The following is a 23,586-nucleotide window of genomic DNA, read 5'->3' as shown; positions in this document are numbered from 1 at the left end:
GTCCAGGGGAGGTGGTTAGAATCTCTTGATGAAGATGGTCATTGCCTGGCACTTAAGTAGCAAGTAACGTTCAAGCTATATGTCAGGACAGATTCCAGATTGCTTCTTTTTGGCATGTTGTGCCTCACTTATGGTCAGTCAGCACTATCTGCTTATCATTGGTGCTATTAGTGTCAGTTTTCTTTTGAATGTGCAAGGTGGTGCAACAGAAGTAGCATAGTTTGCAACAGAAGTAGCATAGTTCTCAACAGACTGTAGTAGGAAGGCCATAAGTATGCTGTGGATGAGGAGGCTGCATGTAGGAGGCCATACCCACCGTACAGCGTGTACAGGCCAAGAGTCACTTTCCTGGTCCGTTCTGAATAGCTGTGATTCAAGAGACTGTGGGTCTCCGGGCAGGCTGTTGAAGACCTGTGCAGCCTCTTCCTATGGGATCAGGCTTAGCCAGTGACTGTGAAAGTCACCATTGCCCTTAACTTCTTGCAAGCTCCAACCAGCTCATCATCCTTGCCACGGACCACAACAGTTGGCAGGAGAAAAGTCAGGGATTTGAGCGGTGGCCTGCTCCCCTCACATCCAGGGCATCATTGAACGCGCATGTGTTACCATCAGGGTACCAGTAACCTTCATGATTAAAAGGGCCACCACTATGTCCACTTAGTCTCCTGTAATGAATAGAATTTAGCCTATTTTTCGCTGTCCATGATCGGTGTACTTTGTATGTGAGGGGAGTATGTGTTTTCTTACCCTTGCTATCACTCACACAGATATTTGATACAGATGAGAGAAAAACAATACAATTACAATTTGATTGTCTCAGTCTCTTTCATAGCAGGCCTATAATTTCTTAGGTGAATTGATTATTTGGTTGAAGCAAAGGTAGTGTAAAGCAGGGAATTTTCAATAAGCGGTAAAGCTTCTTGTAGTCAAATTTCATCGAGGTTGGCTTTCAGGTGAACTTGAAGTTAGAACAGGTTGGGGAGAGTCCCCCACTTTCAAGGTATAGTTATTGTTATGGACAAGGGAGGGAAGCAAACTGAATTCCTTTATTTTTTTCACTGTCTGTCCATAAGCAGAGGTGTTTTAATTTTTGAAATAGGCTGTGGTGTGTTTCCCCCAAACGCTCTGTTTGTGAAGTCAATTTTAAAGTGATCACAGCAAACTCTAGGATTAAATCAGAAGCATTGTTTATTCATACATTAAAACCCAGGAGATGGTCATTGCAACGACATATATACACACAAGAAGGAGATAGGAAAGAAAAGAGTTTTACAACTAGGAATAACTTTAAACAAAGATATGGCTATTAATCTGCATGAATGTCAGAATCCAGTGAGGCTTCCTTCATGTAGAAATTAATGTTCAGGTGGGTTCAGCTAGCTGAAAACAGCAGTCGCAGAATTCCTTCAAGTTGATGATGACGCAGCAAGTGTGGTAGGTATATCGAGACTTCGCCTGCTCTACAGGTGATGGCAGAAATCTTCCAGAGAACCAGGTTTCAAGGAGATTTAGACTTGAAGGCAGGCTTTGTTGTCAGCTTGGAGTCCTGCTTTAGTGTTGACAGGCTGGATGTTAACAGCAGACTGCCCTGGGAGTCCAGAAATGTAACGTTAAAACTTTCCAAACGCCATACGGTGTTGCCTATTGATGAGTCAGTTTCAGGTTAACGATCAATTTCTATGTCTCTGGCCCAAATCCATTGTTCACCTTAGATGGTGGCTATTAGCACATCTGCAGGTATAACAAGTTTCAATAACACTCTCTCATTGTTATAAGTCCAGGCTGGGGGGACAGACCATCTGTTGCTCCCTTGTTTCATTGATTATAATGGGCCCACACAATGGTAGGTGTGAGTTTCCATAAAATGAGGTTTGAGCTTTGTCCTGCAATTACTTTTGGAAGTTTCCAGACCTGTAACTAACTTGCAAATCATGTGACCTGTAACAGTCATACTTTTGGTCCAGCAAAGTCCTTTTTTAAGTAAGCAGGAAGGAAGGTTTGATTCTGAACAGTTTATGATCTCTCTCATATCTTATCAACATGAGACCTTGAGCATATTACCTTGGCTGCTTAGTTGAAGTACAGCTGGTGCAATGGCTGATTGATGGATCTCTGTTCCTGAGCAGCTTCCTGCTGAATTTTTAAAGTAAACTACAAAATGGCTTCCTCACCATGTGACTTGTACAGGTTCAAAGCCCTTTTTCCAAAAAGAGGTGGTATGGATTGATTACACCACCTGTGTTGTTGTTTGACACTTTGAAATTTGCCCAGTCTAGGTCGGATAAGAGATAGTACAATGGATTGTTGATGGGAATCCATTCACATTCTAACAGACATTGAGTTCGATGTTTCTTTTGTCAATGGTGAAACAAAGATGAGCCAGCTGGAATGCTGTAGTTCTTTTATTGATGGTCCATCCTTAAACAAAGGCATGTGTGAATTCGCTAGGCAGCTGCGAACGTCCATATTTAATTAAGTATTTGCTTGAGACTCGGGACCATCTGGAGTTCAGAAGCCAGAAGGTCACGTAATTTGCAGTGGGCTTTTTAAGTGACATTTTTTGTGTTCAAAATTTTAAAAATATTGACAAAGTTTGTAATATACTGGAACATGATATGCCAGCCACAGGTACCCAGACAGTTGTCAGAATGTTTTTATTTGCAATACTCCATCATCCCCAAACCAAGATGACAGCATCGCTACTGAAGTTTTCACTTGTCTGGCCAGGACTGGGGTGGGGATGGTTCCTACAATATAGGCCAGAAAGAGTCTCCCATATTATAGGAGTGCATTGCATCCTGCATAACCTTAGCACACGGAGCATTTGAAGGAAGCAAAGCAGCAGAATGAGAGAGAACAGAGTGAAGGTGAGGAAATAGCAGAAGAAGGAATGTTACCTCAGCTGTGAGGAATGAGTTAATTGTTCAGTAATTCCAATGACCAGTTGGTCCCCTGTTCTGAAAACCCATACACAGCCTTTTTGCATTTACAATCCTTCATTACCCCCTTAATCATGTATGGAGAATAGTGAAACCATTCAGTCAACTTCTATAACAATGACATGCTGACAATGCAGAATAAGAATTTTATAGTGAGTGAAAGAAGTATAGCAAGTTATGTTTATAGATAAGAGTAGAAATATGACTCCCTGAAATGCTTGTTTTGTGGACATGCAAAATGAGGGCCAAAATTTAATGGTGCTGTCTCTTTTGCCCCATGATTGCTTAACTCCAAATTCGAATGATTCCTCAGGCATCCCTGATAGCCACCTATAACAGACATGCAGTATTTTAATGAGGGACCTAATGCCTGTTTTAGGTCCCCATCAAGAAGCTGGGATGCCCTAAATGGAGTAAGGGTCAGCTGCTGAGACTGGAAGTGGCTGTATTTATTCTGAGGGACAGATGATCAGGAGAAACGATCGTCGGTAAACTGAAGCAGTGGTATTTGAGGAGGAGGAAGAATAAAAGATGCTACAATAGAAACCAAGTAAAAAGGCAGAAAGGAAAAACAGTTACCAGATTTAAAGAACCAAGAGGATGAATTGTTCTTCGGATGGGTAAAATTGTTTTTCCACTTCACTTCATAATGCATTCTGAAAACCAGAAGTTTAGATTGTTTACCAAATTTACAATAACCTTTTCTCTTTTCTTTACCACATTCAGGCTGTATTTAAATATTTTCTCACAAACTCCCTCTATCACATTACCCCTTATCTGGTTGTTGTTGGTCCAGGATGTCAGGTCCATTCATCTGTCTTTTACAGTCTAAACAAGTCAGACTTTGATCGAAAACAGCTCCAAATGGGGCTGCATTTGCTCTTTGATTTTTATTACGAAGCAGTGATTGTCAGCTGGAGAGTGGTTTGTATTGGGGGGAGAAAAAAGAGTTAAGCTTAACAATTGCCTAACTGCTCGATGTGTTTGTAGAATCGTTAAATGACAGTGCTCTTGCCTGTCAAAGATTGCCTCCAAATAAACAGGCACTGGCCATCCTTTGCAACTAGAATCCCCACTCCAGAAAAGATGTATATTTTACGTCTGCATATGATTGTACTTGCATGGACACAAGATTCCTTTCAAATAGCAGTTATCAAAAGCCATTTTAAATTTATAACTTTGTCCCCAGCTTAAAAAAAGTGAAAGAAAAGATATGGCATTGGAATATTTTGAAATTGATTTCAATTTAGTTTTATCTCATTATTATCAAATTAATTTTATCCAAATTGAGTGAAGGTGAATGAAAAGGAGAGAAAAAGGAGAGAGTTGAGTTGTATTATTTAATATTAATTAATGGGGCATTGATTCTTTGACTAACCTTCACATGGCTGTATAAACAGGAACATCACAATGGATTTTTTGAATTGGACCATTTACTTCCTGTTGTGCAGCAGCACTGTTATGAAATATCACTGGGGACAAACAGTTGGGTGCAGTACAATTGCAGTATAAGTTCTAGGGCAGGTTTACCCTACTTTTTTGTGTGGGAGACCATATTTCCATTTTGTTCTCACTCAATAGGCCGATGAGCAGATTTCGGAAAAATGCGTGAATTTTTTAAAAATTTGCTTATGAAGAAAAACAACTTGCTGAGCAAAAATAAAGCAATGTCAAAGCAATAAATTGATAATTAAAAACAAAAGTAATCATAAAAATAACCATTGGAATGTAAGAGGTTGAGTGCGTGTCTGGCTTACTTCCAGTCTCGGTGTTTCCTCTCACACCCTCACCCACTGAGAGTAAGTGAGAGTATGTGTTGCTGTGTGGAATGAGAGTGGCTGAGAATCCTGAGACTGGGAGTGAGCCAGACACATGCTCACACACCATCGCTGCTGGTGATCACTGCTCATCCAATCAGAGGCTGTTTCTCTCCCACATGTGCTGCTGTAAGCCTATCAGCAGCAAATGCAGAAGAGAATGGCCCATGACTGGATGAGTAGCCGCTTGCAGAAATCTTCAACTTCATTTACCTAGCTCACTGGCATTTTGAACAGTGGCTCCAGGGGCCATATAGAATGACTTCGGGGGCCACAATCTAGCCCACGGGCCGCGGGTTGGACAAGCACGATCTAGGGTAACAGAATAAGAGCTGATTACTATGGACCATTAAATGATACCATGCTTAAACTGAATTGTTCTTGTCATTAATACTGTGTGCTGCATAAGTCCTTAATATATCAGATCTGATACTGTTAGTGCGAAAACAAAATCTGGAAGTATTTTTTGTTTTAATAAGTACATTGTTGGAAGAAACTTGCAAGGAAATTTCAGAGAAATGCAAGAATTGTAGAGTAGTTATAATGGGGAACTTTAACTATTTGAACATAGACTGGAATAGTAGTGCAAACAGCAGAGAGGGACAGGAATTCTAAGGCTGTTTTGGAAAATTTTCTACAGCAGTATATTTCCAGTCCAATGAGAAAGAAGGCTTTTCTGGACCTGGTTCTTGGGAATGAGGTGAACAAAGTGGATCAAGTCAGTTGGCGAATGTTTAGGGGACAGTGATCAATGTATAATACAGTTGAAAAGGACAAGGAGCAATCCAGAGTAAGAATAATTAACTGGGGAAAAAGCCAACTTCAGTGGGGTAAGAATGGATCTGCCTCAGATAAATTGGAAAGAATGATGAGCAGGAAAAACTAACTGAACAATGGGCTGCCTTTAAAGAAGAGACAGTTTAAGTACAGTCAAAGTATATTCCCACGAAGGGGAAAGGTAGGGTAAACAACTCCAGAGCTCCCTGGATGACATAAGAGATGGAATTTAAGATGAAGCAGAAAAAGTGTGTTTATGATGGATGTTCATTGGATAGCACAATTGAGATTCACGTGGAATATAGAAGGTTCAGAGGGAATTGGGGGCGAAAAAATTAGAGAGACAGAGAGAGAGAGTATGAGAAGAGATTGGCAACTAACTTAAAAGGGAATCCAAAAGTCTTCTATAGGAATCTAAATAGTAAAAGGGTGGTAAGAGGAAGAGTGGGGCAAATTAGGGACCAAAAAGGGGATTTACCCATGGAGGCAGGGGACATGGCTGAGGTACTAAATGAATATTTTGCATCTGTCTTTACCAAGGAGGAAGAGACTGCTCAGGTCATAGTGAAAGAGGAGGTAGTTCAAACGTTTAAAGTTTAATTTTGATAATGAGGTATTGGATAGGCTACCTGTACTTAAAGTTGATAAGGCACCAGGACTGGATGAGATGCATCCAAGGATGTGGAAGGAAGCGAGAGTGGAAATTGCAGAGCCACTGACAATTTTCCAATCTTCCTTAAACTCGGGGGGTGATGCCGGAGAACTGGAGAATTGCAAATGTTACACCCTTGTTCTAAAAAGGGTGTAAAGATAAGCCCTGTAACTACAGACCAATCAGTTTAGCCTCAGTGGTGGGACGCTTTTAGAGACAATAATTCAGGACAAAATTATTACTTGCTTGGGAAAATGCAAGATAATTAAGGAAAGCCAGCATGGATTTGTTAAGGGCAAATCATGTCAGTCTAATCTGCTGGAGTCTTTTGATGAGGTAACAGAGGGTTGAAGAGGGTACTGCTATTAATATGGTGAACGTAGACTTCGAAAAGACATTTGATAAAGTGCCACACAACAGGCTTGTGAGCAAAATTAGAACTCATGGAAGGTTATGGAAAATTACTGGGAAAAACCCTCTGTTGTGACTATCTAGTTCACAGTTCATCTTTGCAAAGCTTGCAAAAGAATGCAGTCCAAAGAGATGTTTTTGTTGTGGGACTTAGAGCTAAATTAGTTTAAAAACATTCAGTAACCCATGTAAAACCCATTTACTTCAGATCAAAAAAGAAATTGTAAATGAGGAATAATTAACTTAAAGGTCGGTTTGGGAATAGCCCAGAGCAAGCTACCTTGTCACGGAAGTGGGTGGAGCTTAGGAAGGTTCACTGGTTTCACTGCAACTGGGTGTGTGTTGAGAGAGTTTTTGTTGCAGTTTGGACCTTGTGTGGTTTGCAGCTCACTGAGAGAAGATAGTGAAAGTAAATGACACACAGGCCTGTGCTGCAAGCAGAGTTTTTAAAAAAAATTTTCATTGAATGTGTGGAATGCGGATGAGGCTTAATAGATGCTGGAAGATTGCCTAGTTTGAAACTAGTGGAAGAATCTACAGTGGTACCCCGTAGAGTATTGTGCCAAAGAAAGCAACCAGCAGACTAGTTTGGAAGTATTGAAAAAGTAACCAGAACAATTAAGGGACAGAGGCATCCACAGTCAAGAGATGGTAAGTGAAAGTTTCATCTCTGAGAATAGCAGGAGCTAGGGGAATTCTCCAGAGGACTGCGGCATACTTATGGTTGTTCCTACAGAAATAAATCACTTTAATATTGATGTCTTATAAAAGAATTCTTGGGGGAAGTAAGAAGTAAACCTGCATGCATAACATATATAGTTATAAACCATATTGTTAAGTTAATAGTACTTGTTTGTTCAAGTCTTTTATATACAATAAAGTTTTTTTTTAAAAGAAAGAAATCTTGTGACATAGTTCTGTTGGTTAAAACAAGGTGTTCAGATTTCTTTTACAATGTTAAGGTCCCTAACCAGATCGTAACACCTTCCAGAAATGTATCCCTGCGCACCAGGAAAATTCCAGGTTTGGTCATTGATAACCATTAGGCAGTAACCCCTGGAAAGTGCCTGCATATTCGTATCAAGTGAGATGATCAGGCTCAGCAATGGTTTGCCTCTGATGGTCAAAAGGTCCTGGAAGCCCAAAAACACACACTGGGTTATAACCTGGTATGAATCATTTCAGGAGAGAAACGGCTAAAGGAGAAATTGGAGAGGAGGGAAATCTGGGTGCTTCCTTTGAATGCTCTGGAATAGTTCAGATTTTGAAATTGCTTTTTTATGATGACTGCATAGACCCATGATAATTGTCAGGCTAATAAACTAGGAACCAGCAAGCATTAATAATTATAAATCTTCAGTAATTGCTTTCTCTTGATATTCACAGGTATGACTTCAACTGCAAGTCAACTAACTCTACCCTGGATGAGGACGAGGGCTTCAGTGATTGGACTCAGAGGCGAGAAGAGCGCCGGCAGAAACGCAGGGAGGAGCTGGGACAGATGGAGGAAGACCATGTTGTTGAATCACAAACAGGGCGCACTTATGCTCTGAGGGACAGAAAGGGGCAAGAGGATCAGGAGGGGCTCAGTGTTGGTAAACTGAAAATGTGGCAGATTGAGGAGGAGGAAAGAAGGATGCTCAAAAGAGAACAAGAGCAGGAGGAGAAAAAACGTCAGGAGAAAGCTCGTGAAAGGAAGCAAAGGGAGTTGGAGGAGATGGAAAGAGCTCAGAAAGACCTTGATGAAAGGGAAAGATTAAAATATCTGAAGGAAGACCGGGAGCAACAGGACCAGGAAAAAACAGAAAAAGAGAGACAAAAATTGGAGATAGAGAAGGTAAGGAATGAGACATATTTTAACATGTTTTTTATCTTTCTTAGTCTCTTGGTTACCATGGTGCTGATCACTCCAATCGGTGGTTTGAGTGTCTGGAATTTGGAACTACACTCATCCTATCAAATATATTTAGTTATCCTCGTACAATAGCATACCCTGCAGGTGTAGCCAGAAAGTAACCTTGAGATCTGAACTGGACATTGTGTCTTCTCTATATGCCCTCACATACACAGCTAAGTATGAATTATTAAGCTATGTCATTTTACAGAGTAAACAGATGTAATCAAATCTTGCCTAGAACCATAAAATGATTATAGCACAGAAAGAAGCCATTCACTTGGTCGTGTCTATTCCATCTCAAAGACCAACTCAGCTAGTCCCATTCCCCTGCCCTTTCTCTGTAGCACTACAAATTTTTTTTCTCTTATTCAATTCCCTTTGTGGTCTGTGGATCACTGGTGGATCATGAGGGTCCTTCAGCTAGTCTGTGATTGGACCAAAATACAAGTCCCTGATGTGCAATGCCCTGGCTGAGGTCATATGAGAGAAAAGGCCAGATCCCTCGCCCCAATCACCGTGACGTTACATAACCAGTCTAGCTCCAGGCACAAGACGTCATAGTGCAAGCAACAATGTTGTTTTATGTTACTGTTACAACATAAAACTGAGATCTGATTTTGAACACAGAGGCTGAAAACGAAGACGAACTGAATGTGGAGTCTGACATGTGACTGAGAATGAGATATCACCTCATTGGGGTCTTATCAAAAGCAATGCCATTCTTCCCATTAATTCTGATGAGTTTTTGTGGTGGCAAATAAGAGGTGCTAGGGTAGGAGTAGGACCAGTAGGTGGTCCATGGGATCTTTACTCCATCTAAGTGGTCCATGGACCAAAGTTTTGAGAGTCAGTGATTTAGGGGTTGAGTCAACACATGGTCTTGTCACTTCAAAGATCTCCATCAAATTCAGCCCAGAATGATATATTTATACACTGCAGTTGACATAGAAAATGTCCTAAGATGTTTACCTGAAAATCTTTTCTCTCTGCTGGCTATAATGGTCAAAGCAAACAGAGTTCTGAAAATGTCAACCCAATTTCCGTAGGCTAAATGCCTGTCCACAATTTTGTATTCATTATTTACCTCACTCAATGATGCCACTTGGCTGGTGTAGAAAGGTAATCTGTCATGTTGATGCTGTAGAGGGTGCTGCACTGAGGGTACTGTTAAACATTATTTTATACCCAAATGCTTTATCCAATCTTGTGGTGCTTAATGCTGATTTTGGGGACGGTATAAATGGAACTCTTCCAGACTCCAGTACTAATGGCCCTGAGTTCAATGAATCGAACAATTCCCCCCCTTCCCAAAGAAAAAGTGATAACATTGTGTTTCAAACCTGAATTCGCAGGACTATTTATTTTATTGTCTGTCATTCAGAGGCCAAAAGAAAATGAGTTTAAGCTGTCCCGTATGGCTATGGCATGGACCGAACATAGCGGTTACGAGGAGGAAAATAATGATCCAACAGAAGACAAAATGGCATCATACCATAGCTACAGGACAACCAAGACAATTCTGAGGTACAGTTCTGCAAGAAAAACACATTGTTGCGAGGAATAACTCAATAGAGCAAAATGACCTTTCACCTGTTCATTTCTGTTTACACCCTTTCTGCTTGTTAACCAAGCTCAAATCAGATTTTTTTCCCAGTTGAGATACTATTACTTTGAAGGCGGTTTCAAATCACGGAAATTTACAGCACAGAAAAAGGCCACTTGGCCCATCGTGTCTGTGCCAGCCAAAAGACGAGCCACCCAGCCTAATCTCACTTTCTAGCATTTGCTCCGTAGCCCTGCAGGTTATGGTACTTGAGGAGCATATCCAGACACCTTTTAAATTGAGTTGAGGGTTTCTGCCTCTACTACCCTTTCAGGCAGAGAGTTCCAGACCCCCACAACCCTCTGGGTGAAAAGATTTTTCCTCATCTCCTCTCTAATCTTTCTCCAATCACTTTAAATCTTTGCCCCCTAGTCACTGACCTCTCTGCTAAAGAAAGTAGGCCTTTCCCATCCACTCTATCCAGGTCCCTCAATTTTGTACATCTCAATCAAATCTCCCCTCAGTCTCTTCTGTTCCAACGAGAACAACCCCAGCCTATCCAATCTTTCCTCATAGCTGAAATTTTCTAGTCCTGGCAACATCCTCGTAAATCTCCACTATACCCCCCTCTAATGCAGTTACATCCTGTCTGTAATGAGGTGACCAGAACTGCACACGAGTACTCAAGTTGTGGCCCAACTAATGTTTTATATAGTTCCAGCATAACCTCCCTGCTCTTATATACTATGCCTTGGCGAATAAATGAAATAATTCTATATGCCGCCTTAACCACCTTATCAACCAGTTCTGCTAACCTCAGGGATCTGTGGACTTTCACTTCAAGGTCCCTCACTTCTACTACAACTCTCAGTATTCTCCCATTTATTGTGTACATGACCAACTACATTTACCCTAAGTTTAAAGCTACAGTCCCAAAATATAATAATCCTATGAAGCTCATAATTGTAACAGTGAGGATGGGTAATTGCATTTATTCATGGTTTAGTGCACAGGCCATTTCTTACTAGCATACAAATCCTCAAATCAGATCTCCCTCACTGCTAGTCCAGTTCACAGCTATCAAGCATCACTGTTGCATGGTAAATTGTACAGATGTGTGACTTTAGCCTATGCAGAGTACTGCTTTAAAACTACTTGACCCCCGGGATACCATGTCACAGATTCAGATATGTACAATCATAGCTGATAGTGTGCTGTCCAACAAATGGGAAACTGCAGAGTGGCACCCATACCATTTGGAATGTGTTTCCTTGGTATTTCTATTGGTAACATCTCAAACAGTCTAGGAGGGCCAATTCCACTTTTAAAATTAAGAAACTTAATGCTTTCCAGCACATTTTTTCAAAAGTCTGCTCATACTGCTATTTTCTTATGTACAATGTACTAACAAGTACTTCCTAGATTTTACATCCCTATAAGAAATGTTCATCTTGCTACAGTTGATCTGCAGGAAGCTCCAATATACAATTTACTTAATTCAAGACATTTATTTGGTCACATTTAACACAAGCAAGTTCACAGATTATCACAGTAAACCACATATATTTTGTTGCTCGGTCTGATTTGCCAAAAGAAGTTCACAATCTTGTGTGTGCAAAAACATGCATTTGAAAATGAAATGTTTTGGCCAGCCTCTTCAACGTGACTGAAGTACTCTTCAGATCAGCTTTTGCCTGACACGGTTTGTTGATTTCCTGCTTTTACTGTTGGATGTGGGATTTTGAGTGGTTCCAGTTAACGATATGCTGAGTCTGAATACGATCATGAAATAAAGTGCAATTATTTCCTGGAGGTAAAGAAAAGGAAAAGAAAAGAAAAGGTTCTTGTTCTGTTGTTGCTCGCTCATGTCAGAAGTACAAAGTTGGACAACTCGTGGAAATTTATTATATTATCAGTAAAAACACATGTCTTCTGTCAGCGTATCTGAGTCTTGTGTAATTTCTAACTAGGAATTTTGCAGCTGTACTCGTTTTATAACTCGACTGCACTAGAGAATAAGCAATAATCCAAAACTAGTCAAATGGAATTATCTGGGTAAAAACAGTTTTGACCCATTTTGAGTCTGTTTGTATCAGTTGTCCCCTTGTAAAAGTAAAATTGATCTAGCATTGTTTTTGTTTCCCACTGTGATACACTAAGATTAGAAAGAGAGGAGTGCTGAAATGTACCTGGCCAAAAGAAAATTGAAGTTGATATGTTCAGCCCCTAAGCTATTTAAAAAAAAAAGTTTCGTTCAGGAAGATTTTTTTTATAATATGCTACTTTATTGACAGTTGACCAATCTCTAGGCTATGTACAAGTCCTTGATGACTTGGAAACATTCCCTAACCTCTGGTACACCAGCTGGCTGCTACTTTGTGATCCCTGAATTCAAAGATAAAAAACAAAGCTTTGTTGAATAGATGGGTAAGATTCATGGCTAGATTCTCCACACACTGTGCAAAGTACCAAGTTTTCTGGCACACTCTGTAGAAGTACAAGTCTTTCATTCACGTGAGTTAAAATGGAAAAGTGGAAAAGTATCACGGGAACTTCAAAGTATGCATAGACTTTCAATTATTGAATGCCGTGGTTAGTGCTATGAATTCCCACATGGTGTGGAGGTGGCGTTTAATTACTTTATTACTTTCCCAAAGATGTAAGTCATTCTGCAGATGAGAGCAAGAAATTTGTCTGCTATGAGGCTTCTACCGTTGTTGTCCCTGAATAAATCGTAAAGGCTTAGACAGTGAGCTCAGATTGTGTGACGTTAATGTGAAATGAATACTTAGCATATTAACGTGAAATGAATATTTAGCATATTCATGTGAAATTGCACTATCTGGAGTTTTACACACCATTAAAATAACTGATAAATGTCATCTAAAGATGCAGTTTCACTCATGAGAATTTGAGAAAAGTGAAGCCCATTGCTGCCCTCAAATACATTACCATTTCTAAATAACTTTAATAGGACAGTGAGTCGACTTCTGTGTTGCATTTTAATTACTCTACACTTTAGTTTGGAAGTTTTAAATAGATAAAACTAGCTATCCTCATTTTACAGTCAACTGTTCCAAAATAACTCCTTACATTGTACTGGTGTATGATCTTTCCCATCATATGGAGACGACATTACGGGCAAACATGACTGTGATTGTACGTTGGGGTGCAGTGCCATTTATTGAGATTCCTCTGTTCCCTTTGAGGAAGTGCCAGATCCACTGTGGCACAATTCCTCTATGGACTTAGGGGTGCAGCTCCAAACATCAAACCAATGTCTAACTTCTATCTTCACTGCCAGACTAACAATCTGTTAACCTAATTTTGGGAGATGCACTGAGTAGCTGGCAGGAGGTTCACAGTTTTGAATCCCAGTGTGTGCTGAGTTGGCTAATTTGAAATAAGGAGCAACAGGTTTTGGCTTTAGCCCCTGTGGACTAGGGATGCAAAATCGAAAACGCTTGGAAGTCCTGCCGTCTGTCTACTGACCCCTACTGGAAATGCTCATGTATTGGTATCAGATGACAGCATCACCAGCATGGACCAATTTTTTTTTGTTTCTATGCTGTATATTCTCACTCACTCACTTTCCCAGAACCACTTCATCCAATTTAGCGTCGCAGGGAGTCTGAGCCTATCTTGACAGGCAATGGGCGCTAGATGGGGTACACCCAGGATGGGACACCACGGCACACACTGAGGGGCAATTTACTGTAGATAATCCACCTAACCAGCAGGTCTTTGGACAGTGGGAGGAAACCAGAGCACCGGAAGGAAACCCACATAGGAAGAAAGTGCAAACTCCACAAAGACAGACACCTAAGGTCAGAATTGACCCTGGGTCCCTTGGGCTGTGAAGCAGCAGCATTAAGCACTGCGCCACTGTGCTGTCCCTGCTGTACGTGCTATGTGATGTTATTTAAGAAATAGTCTGCGGACATTTATCCAGTTTGTGCATGAAGAATGGAAATCTGAATGAATCAGTGGCTTCGTTGGCAGAAAGGAAAAGATTGAGAATGGGAGGATCAGAAATAATTTCAGGGAAATTTCATATGGAGCTTTAATGTGTGATTGAAGTTTAGGCTCAAAGCAGGATGCCATGGAATTCATTATATCACTGTCTTGAAGCAATGAGCAAAGGCCAAAAATATTCTCTGAAAGAGGGATAGTTGGAGGAGAAGTCACTGCTGTGGTTTTCACCCTCTTGTCCACAGCTTGTAAGAACAGGAAATGAAGAAATGCAGGTGGAGTCTTAGGCCTAAATTTTTCATTATTACTGTACAAGCTTAGACTCAAACAGCTTGATAGATATTCAACTCAAATGGAAGTCTCTGTTTGTACCCAATTATATTTAGGCATCTCGTTAGCATAGCAATAGAAACCGATGAGGGTGAATATAGGGAGCACAGCCGTGGGAGTACTGGAACATTGTGTTTATGTGAAATTTAAAGGCACTATAATAAATTAAAGCTGTGCAATAAAGGAAGGGCACAAATTCTGCAAGCCTTTGAAAAGTCTCAAAAGGCAACTTAATCACTGACATACTTTTGTCAAGGGAGAGAATTAGGAAGAATAGAATAATGAAGGGAAAGGAAACCAAAGGAGCAGACATGAGAGTGCAATGAAGTGACACAGTATCCAGTGCTTGACCCTCTGTTAATGGCTGGTGAAGTCAACATGATTCTGTATGAGGTGATGTGAGCATGATAATTTTCTGTGCCACTTCACTGCAGCATGTGCCTGCAAGGAGCTGGAACCAAGTTTCAGGTCACAAATACCATTATGATCACTTGATGTGCTAATGCAATACTGCATGGTTCCCTTTAAAAAAAAAAATGTTCTTGGGATGTGGGTGCTGCTGGCAAGGTCACATTTATTGCCCATTCCTGGAGATGATGGCAAACCTTGAACCCACTGCAACTCTAGTGATGGTGTTCCTACAATAGGTTAGGTATAAACTTCTGAATTTCAGTAATGATGAAAAACGACAAATTTCCAAGCCAAGATAATATGTGAATTGGAGGGCAACTTGGAAGTGATGGTGTTCCTATACATTGCTGCACACCTTCCTTTTGGTGGTAGAGGCCACTGGAGATAGTTAAAGTAATCCCTAGCAAATTATTCTAGTACATCCTTATATTTTGCATACTGTGCCACAGAGGTGTTAATGTTGTGTCCAGTGACACAAGCAAACTGCTTTGTCCTGGATGTTGTAAAGCTGCTTGAATGTTGCAGATATTACAATTCAGGTTGAGTTTTAGCAATTTTGTCACACTCTTCTCATGGAGTATTGTCTTGTTGATTATTCTGTTAACCATGAAGCACTATCTCAGGTAAAGGTGACAGCTGGACATAGTAATCTACCCAGGGACATTAACAAATATTATGAGGTAAAGAAGAAATGCTGCAGTGACATGTGCTGTAATTTTCTCCACATTTCCTTCGGGGAAGCACCTCAATTAATGTAATTCTTCCCATTAGTAGGGACATCAGTGACCTGTTAAGATGATACATCTTTCTGTAGTCAATAGAGAGAGATCCATTGCATCCAGTTCAAGAGAATAGAGGGGTTTATAATAGCCTATTTGTTGGCTGCACTGTGACATTCTGTTAATGGATGGAATGTGATACATTAGGACTCCCCTGTTAATGGTTGCACTGTGATACATTGACATCCTCATAATGGATAGATACAGTGGCAGCCTGCTAATGGAACCAACGGGGCACATTGACCTTCTGTTAATGGACAGGCTCTGATACATTGGCTGTGATAATCAGCATGCTATAATATACTGAATTTGATTAATAGATCCACTGTAATACATTGACATTCTATAAATGGGTACATTTTGATCTATTGACATTCTGTTAATGCGCATACAATGATCATTGGCATCCTGTTAATAGGCACTATGGCCTGGAAATTGGGTCAATTTTTCAGAGGCTACATGACCTATATGCCCAAAATAAGATATGATTTAAAAGTCAAGTAATGTTTGCACCACACAAGTGCCAGGCAATGACTGTCTCCAACAAGAGAACTTTAACCATCTCCCCTTGACATTCAATAGCATCACCATCACTGAATCCCCCACTATCAACATCTTGGGGGTCACCATTGACCAGAAACTGAACTGGATCAGTCATACACTGTGGCTACAAGAGCAGGTCAGAGGTTGCGAATTCTGCAGCAAGTAACTCGCCTCCTGACTCCCCAAAGCACAAAGCAGGAGTGTGTTGGAATACTCTCCACTTGCCTGGATGAGTGCAGCTCCAATAAAACTCAAAGTTTGACATCATCTAGGACAAAGCAGCTCTCTTGATTGGTACCCAATCCACCACCTTCAACACCTACTCCCTCCACCACCGACGCACAGCGTCAGCAGTATGTACCATCTACAAGATGCACTGCAGCAACTCACCAAGGCTCCTTCAACAGCACCTTCTAAACCCATGACCTTTACCACCTAGAAGGACAAGGTAGCAGACGCATGGGAACACGACCACCTGCAAGTCCCTCTCCAAGCTGCATACCATCCTGACTCAGAACTATGTCGCCGCTTCTTCACTGTCACTAGGTCAAAATCCTTGAACTCCCTTCCTAACAGCAGTGTAGGAGTACTCGCACCAGGTGGACTGCAGCAGTTCAAGGAGGTGGCTCAAGGGCAATTAGGAATGGGTAACAAATGCAATGCATGCCCACTTCCCATGAAAGAATTTTAAAAAAGAGTTGACAGGAAACACTAGCGCAGTTCTCGCCAGAAGTGCACCGATTATAATATTCGATAAGGCCAAATTAAGTGACCGTTCCCAAATCCTGAAGCAAGGGTTAGGTCCTTTGCAGATGTTTGACACCCCTGCTGTAAGACTGGTTTGCCCAAAGTCCAACTGGCTTGTTTCTCTTGCACCCACATTAGATCACCCTTCTGATGGCTACTACTTCTGGCTGAGATCCCTGAACTCCAGGGGGCTAGCCCCTGACCACAGATCTCGTTTTCCCTCTTTCACCAAACTTTACCTGCACTTCACCCTGAGACCATCACCCTATGTGCCACCAAGGCACTAGCAGCAGCTGGAACTTCCACCACTTACTTTCTTGGCTTTCTCCCACAGCGCTATTCCTTTGCAAGTGAGGCCTGAGTTCCAATATCAGGGACTCCTCTACCATTTGTGTGGATTGTAGGTCACCTAGAATTGAGAATTCTCAAAACAAGGCCATTGTGATGCTTTGACATCCTATTAAGAAACACATTCTTGCATTGGGTTTGCACCATAAGTGTGCGTTGGTATTCTGTTAATCACACACTGATGCATTGTTGTCCATCAGCTATTGTGATACATTGGAATCCTGCTGATAAACATATGCTATAATAAAATTGAGTCCTATTAATGGAACATGTGGTATCTTATTAAAGAGTAATACTCTATTTCCATTCATGGAAACTCCAATCCACAAGTGGGCCACTTCATGCAAAAACTAATTGAAAATATAAATAGATTAATTAAACCAATTTATTTCCATTAATTCCAGTGACTGCGGTTGCATGTTAATATTATAGAGGGATTTTCTAACTGTAGTTGTGTTACTGGCCCAAAGCATGACTTCAGCATTTGCCCAAAGGGTTGACTTCACCCACTCGTTTCAAAACATCTGTTGAAGTGACTCACAAGCTGAACACTGATTTTCCAGCATTTGGTCTACTTCCCCTCCACACTTTTTTAAACATCCTCTGTGTTTTACTTGGAGTGGGTGGATAAGAGCTGAGAGCCCAACTGCCTCACAGGATTTAAATGCATTACAAGAAATGAATCAATAGTTAAAGAGTGATTGTGAAAATGGGGAATCAGCATGACTGATATACTCATTATTAATAGTCAATGTTATGAGTTGTTGGACACTCCTAGCATAAAGAGGAAACTCTCAAATGCTCCCAATGGATCAATGCACAATTGATTGTGCCTAAACTGCACAGATAAGAAAAGACACAGATTATCTTGAGATTGCCTGTGATTATTGGATCTCAACCAAGGCTTTGAGAGTCACTTGTACAGTGTGGACTATAGGCACGTGTATGTATACCAGTTCAAATAATGTGTCAGCTTTCCTCCCTTGAACAACATTACTGACCTAATTAGGATTTTCAACTCTTTGGCAACATTAATGGTGGTATTTTCAGGCGCTAGTGTGCAAATTACAGATTTATTGAATGCAGTTTCACAATTTACCAGAGTGGTATGGGAACCCACAGCCTCTGGGTGTTGATCTAGTAACATAACCACAGAACTACCATACCCTGGGGCATTGTCATCAATTTACTGCTACCCATAGTTTCATTCCTGCCTGTGCCTGGCAACTCATGCTCCACACTTTCCCTTCTCAACATTGCTTTTAGTGCAAATTGCAAAGGTTGTAGCTTCTGTATATCGTAGGCAGGAACTGTTTTTCTTATGAGTTCCCATCAACACTAGACAGAGACACAGTCTTTGTCATTAGTGCTGGGAGGAGGTAAAGATCTACACTGATTGCATTTGGCCTTGGGCAGTACTGCTGCTAGGAGAGAGGCACTAGGCTTTGGTGATTGGGCACCCGACTATTGTCAGCATGACACACAAGTGATCGACACATATGGTACCATGGATGGGCACAACTTGGGGGTTCCACCAAATATTTCCCACAGTGAGTTCCTTGCATCAATTATGCTGCATGGCAGAGATGTTGACACTAAATAAATGCTGGGTTGTACACTTTGGGCATGAATAATAGAGAACTTTGCCTACTCCTTGAGAGTTTTTGGGGTAAACCAGGCTGCAGTAATATAGTCATCTATTATTCTTTATTGTTGTCTTTCTGCATTTTCTTTTCCTCTTCTCTTCATCCCATCCTTTTTCCATAGGTGCCTTGTTGTAAAATTTACAAGTTTCACTTCTTGATTGAGAGCAAAAGAGTAATCAAGAAAATGCTACAATAACATGGCTGTCTCAGTATTCAGTGAAAGCCCTCCATTTAAACATAGGCTAGTGGGTCAGAAGACTGTAAATTCTAATTCCACACGAGGATCCTAGTGCATAATATGAAACTTGATTCAAGTACCAGGGAGGAGTGCTGCACTAGCAGAGAAAACCAGTACTTTGGCTACAGTGTTGAAATACAAAGCGGGTAGAGGTTATTCTACAATGATATAAAGCTCTGTTTTAACCCCCCGTGTAGCATTTTATTCAGTTCTGGGCATCACACCTCAAGAAGACACTATCAGACTTGAGTGGGGTGCAGTTGAGATTCACCAGATTGGTACCAAGGCTAAAAGATTTAAATTATGAGGACAGGTTGCATAAATTAGGTTTGTATTCCTTTGCGTTTAGAAGATTAAGGTCTGGCTTAATTGAGGTGTTTAAGATGATTAAAGGATTTGACAGAGTTGATAGAAGGGTTGTAAATATAGGGAAGCCAAGGACAAGGGGCATAACTTAAAATTAGAGCTTGGCAGTTTAGTGGTGATGCCAGGAAGCACTGCAGAGGGTCAGGCCCCCCCCCCCCCCCCCCCCCTCCCACCGCCCACCACCACCTGCACCGTAATGATTCTGTGGGGGAGAAAATACTGTTGAGGTTCGGTCAATTGAAAATTTCAAGAACGGAATTGATTTTTTTTTGTTTTTGTTAGGTAATGATTTTAAGGGTTGCAGAACCAAGGCACATAACTTGCCTTTAAAATACTGGCAAACTATAATGAATTGTGGAACAGGGCCAAGGGGCTGAATGGCCTATGTTTCCCTATGAAGCAGCAATAATTGCAATCCAATAAAAATTCATCACGTGAAAGTGCTTTGAGACTTGGTAACATGTCAATTACATGAAAATATCTTTGTTACAACTGAGTATATTTTTGAAAATCTTCACTTTGGTTTTCTTGTAAAGCAGAACTTTCTTCACAAACCAATTAACATAGCAACCTAATGCTACCCACTACAGGATTCAGAAGAAGATTTAGAAAAAATAAACACCAACTACAATGCAATGTACACATGCACTAATTGGTGGAACAGACTTCTAACAGTAACAACAGGCAAACAATGTTGCTATTATCCTCAAATCTCTGTGCAGTTCTCTTTTTAAGACCTGCTTACTTATATAAATTTGAGTGGCAATAATTTTAGTCTCACTTATATATTTTAACCTATAAAGTTACATTGTCCAAGTGGCTGCCACAGGATCTGAGAATAACCATCAGCTGGCAACAATTTACAGCTAGTGTTAGAGATGTCGAGTATAAACCAACAATAAGCCCAAGGCATAGAGCGTAACTTCTAAAATAAGTACTTCCAGATACGGATGTCTGTGCTGCTTTGAATGTTTGCTCAAGGCTCCCTCCGTAACTTGATTGGTAAGGTCAGTGTGCAGGGTGGATCCGAATCAGGTAGGTTAGGGAGGTTTCAAATTTGATTCACAGTATGTGTTGACCAACTTGATTCCAACTGAGTGAAGGAGATGCTGAAGTGATCGGTACTCACTCCTTAATTCAGAAAGGATAAAATTGCATTACAAGCATTTCAGTGAAGGTTCACTTGACTGATTCCTGGGATGAAGGGGTTATCTTATGAGGAAAGGTTGGGCCTATAACCATTGGAGTTTAGAAGAATGAGAAGTGATCTTATTGAATCATACAAGATCCTGAGGAGACTTGAAAGGGTGGATACTGGGAGGATGTCTCCTCTTGTGGGGGAGACTAGTAGTAGAGGACACAGTTTAAGAATATGAGGTCTCCCATTTAAAACGGAGATGAGGAGATTTTTTTTTCTGAGGATCGTTAGTTTGTGGAATTCTCTTCCTGAGAAAGCAGTGGAGGCTAGATTATTGAATAAATTCAAGGCTGAGTTACATAGGGCCAAATGTTGAGGAGTGGCAATCACTGTCAGATTGCCACTCTGCTCCTATTTTTCTTTACACTAAGATGAAGCTCTACATTTCTGGCCCAAACTTCTAAACTGAGCCTCTTCAGAAATGTGGAGTGTACCTGTTTTGTGGGTCCTCCTTCGTGGTGCAGGATCGTTGTGGGATGCCAAGCCACGGCCTCTTAAGTCATCATTCACTAACACACTGAAAAGCTTTTCGGACATTTTAAATAGCTTTTCAGTGTGTTTGTGAGTGAGGTAAGCGGGTAGGATGGGTGGGGTGGCAAGTAGGTAGTGTGGCAGGGTGGTGAGGTCGGGTTGGAGGCTTGGAGGGGAGGGGGTTGGGCAGGAAGGGGAGGTCAATGGGGTTTTGGTTGTTGGTGGGGGGGGTGTGGTGGTGGATGTCAGTTGTATAGTTACCCAGGATTTAGACCTGTTTTTCCCTGTCTAATATTTCCTGGGTATCTATCAAGGTAACTGAGTCGGAACCCTCTGAATTCTCCGACTCTAACTCAAGGGTTGGAGACTCTTTCGGAGGGTTCCGGATGCAAGGGAATTGCCCATTGGAAGTTGAAACTTGCTGAACGATTCCTGCGGAGTCCTTGGGTTGGACAGCCGAGGAGTCCTGAAGCACGCCCTCTGGGGTATGTCCGGTCTCCAACTATCCGGAGACCGGGAGGATCTGGGCCATAGATTCTTGATTGACAAGGGAGTCAAGTGTTATGGGGGCAGACAGGAAAGTGGAGTTGAAGCCACATCTGGATCAGCCATAATCTTATCAAATAGCAGAGCAGGCTTGAGGAACTGAATGGCCTACTCCAGTTCCTAATTCATATGTTCATATGCTAGAAAGTGCAATGCAGGCCTCATAACCGAACCTAATCTATTATTTGGCATCTCTCCTAAATCTTTTACTACTGCTTGTCATCTTTTTTGCTCTGTGAATCACATTGCTGAAAGTATTACCATTGGTGCTGGAGTGGAAGGAGGAAAGATTGCATAGAAAGCCAGTGTTAGAGGATGGTCTGAGGCATATGACTGAGCAAGGATGCAAATATATGGTGGGGACTAGCAATAAAGTAATTTATAAATGAAGACAAGGGTTGTACAATGCATACTGGGGGACCACTGATGTTCATAAAGTTGTAGAAATGAAAATTGAGGAACAAAAGAACATAAGTAGGAGCAGCAGTAGAGCTGCTCTGCCATTCAATACAATCATGGCTGATCTTGGGCTTCAACTCCATTTTTCCGCCTGCTCCCCATATCCCTTAATTCATTGAGAGACCAAAAACCTGCCTATCCCAGCCTTAAATGTATTCAACAATGGAGCCTCCACAACCCTCTAGAGCAGAAAATCCCAAAGATTTACAACCCTTTGAGTGAAGTAATTTCTCCTTATCTCAGACTTAAATGATCGGCCCCTCATCCTGAGACTGTGCCCCCCTGTGTTTTAGATTCCCTGACCAACAATGTCTCAGCATCTATCAAGGCCCTTCAGAATTTTGTAGGTTTCAATGAGATTGCCTTTTAAACTCCAGAGAATATAAACTCAATTACTTAGCCGCTCATCATAGGACAACCCCCTCATCCCAGTGATCAATTTGGTGAACCTTCGCTGTACTGCCTCCAATGCAAGTATATCCTTCCTTAAATATGGAGACCAAAACTGCACACAGTATTCCAAATATGGTCTCACTAAAACCCAGTATGACTGTAGCAGATCTTTATTCCTGTACTCCAATCCCCTTGCAATAAAGGCCAACATGCAATTTGTCTTCCTAATTGCTTGCTGTACTTGCAAGCTAACTTTTTACGTTCCTTGTATGAGCACACCCAAGTCTCTTTGAGCATCAACACTAACAAGTTTCTCACTTTTTAAAAAAAAAATTCAGCTTTTCTATTCTTACAGTATTACTAACTTCTCACTTCCCTACATTATATTCCATCTGCCATCTTGTTGCCCACTCACTTAACCTGTTTATATCTCTTTGTAGACTTTGTGTCCTCCCCACAGTTTATCTTTCCACCTAGCTTGGTATCATCAGCAAACTTGGATACATTACAAGTCATTAATATAGATTGTAAATAGCTGAGGTCCCAGCACTGATCCTTGTGACACTCCACTAGTCACTGCCTGCCAAACTGAAAAAGCCCCATTTATGCCCATGCTCTGCTTTCTATCTGTTTACTAATTCTGTATCCATGCTAAAATATTACCATTGCCTCTTTTAATCCATTCCTAATCTTAATGGACAGATGCTTGACTAATAGTGAGATACTAGCTCAAGTTCGCAGAAACAAGAATTCTTTTATTCAGTAGAATTTTCCTGGGATATCTTGAAGGCTGTTTCTATAAGTGATGACTGAGCGTATGGAGTTATGGTGTTATGCTGATAAAAACAACCTATAAATATGCTATGTGCTTCTTTGGAAGACTCTGTGTCCAATTTACTAATACAGTAAATACTTTTAGTTGAATTGCTGAAGTGAGTTATGTTTGGAGATAAATCAATATAGAAAGCTCCAGAAGCTTCAGGAATCAAACAATACTCTGCTAGCAATGTTGTTTGAGCTGCTTGCAGTAATTATTTTTGGGAACAAAGACAGTGATACACTGCAGTTTTGTTCCCCAGTCCTCTAAATTTTCAACCTCCAGG

General features: G+C 41.0%; 1 protein-coding gene across 3 annotated transcripts in view; it reads left to right on the top strand.

Annotated features, from left to right (window-relative positions):
* The window catches only part of lsp1a (lymphocyte specific protein 1 a), a 371,560-nt gene that overhangs the window by 256,947 nt on the left and 91,027 nt on the right, over positions 1-23,586 (top strand). For all 3 annotated transcript variants that reach the window (XM_078549109.1, XM_078549110.1, XM_078549108.1), the window contains 2 exons: positions 7,983-8,433; positions 9,875-10,017. In XM_078549109.1, coding sequence (XP_078405235.1) covers positions 7,983-8,433; positions 9,875-10,017 — 594 coding nt within the window. The remainder of the gene's footprint in view (positions 1-7,982; positions 8,434-9,874; positions 10,018-23,586) is intronic.

This window comes from Cetorhinus maximus, chromosome 9 (assembly GCF_964194155.1).
Source record: "Cetorhinus maximus chromosome 9, sCetMax3.hap1.1, whole genome shotgun sequence".
In the NCBI taxonomy this organism is placed as follows: Eukaryota; Metazoa; Chordata; class Chondrichthyes; order Lamniformes; family Cetorhinidae; genus Cetorhinus; species Cetorhinus maximus.
The sequence above is the reverse complement of the archived record's forward strand: the minus strand, read 5'-3'. Positions and strand labels throughout refer to the sequence as shown.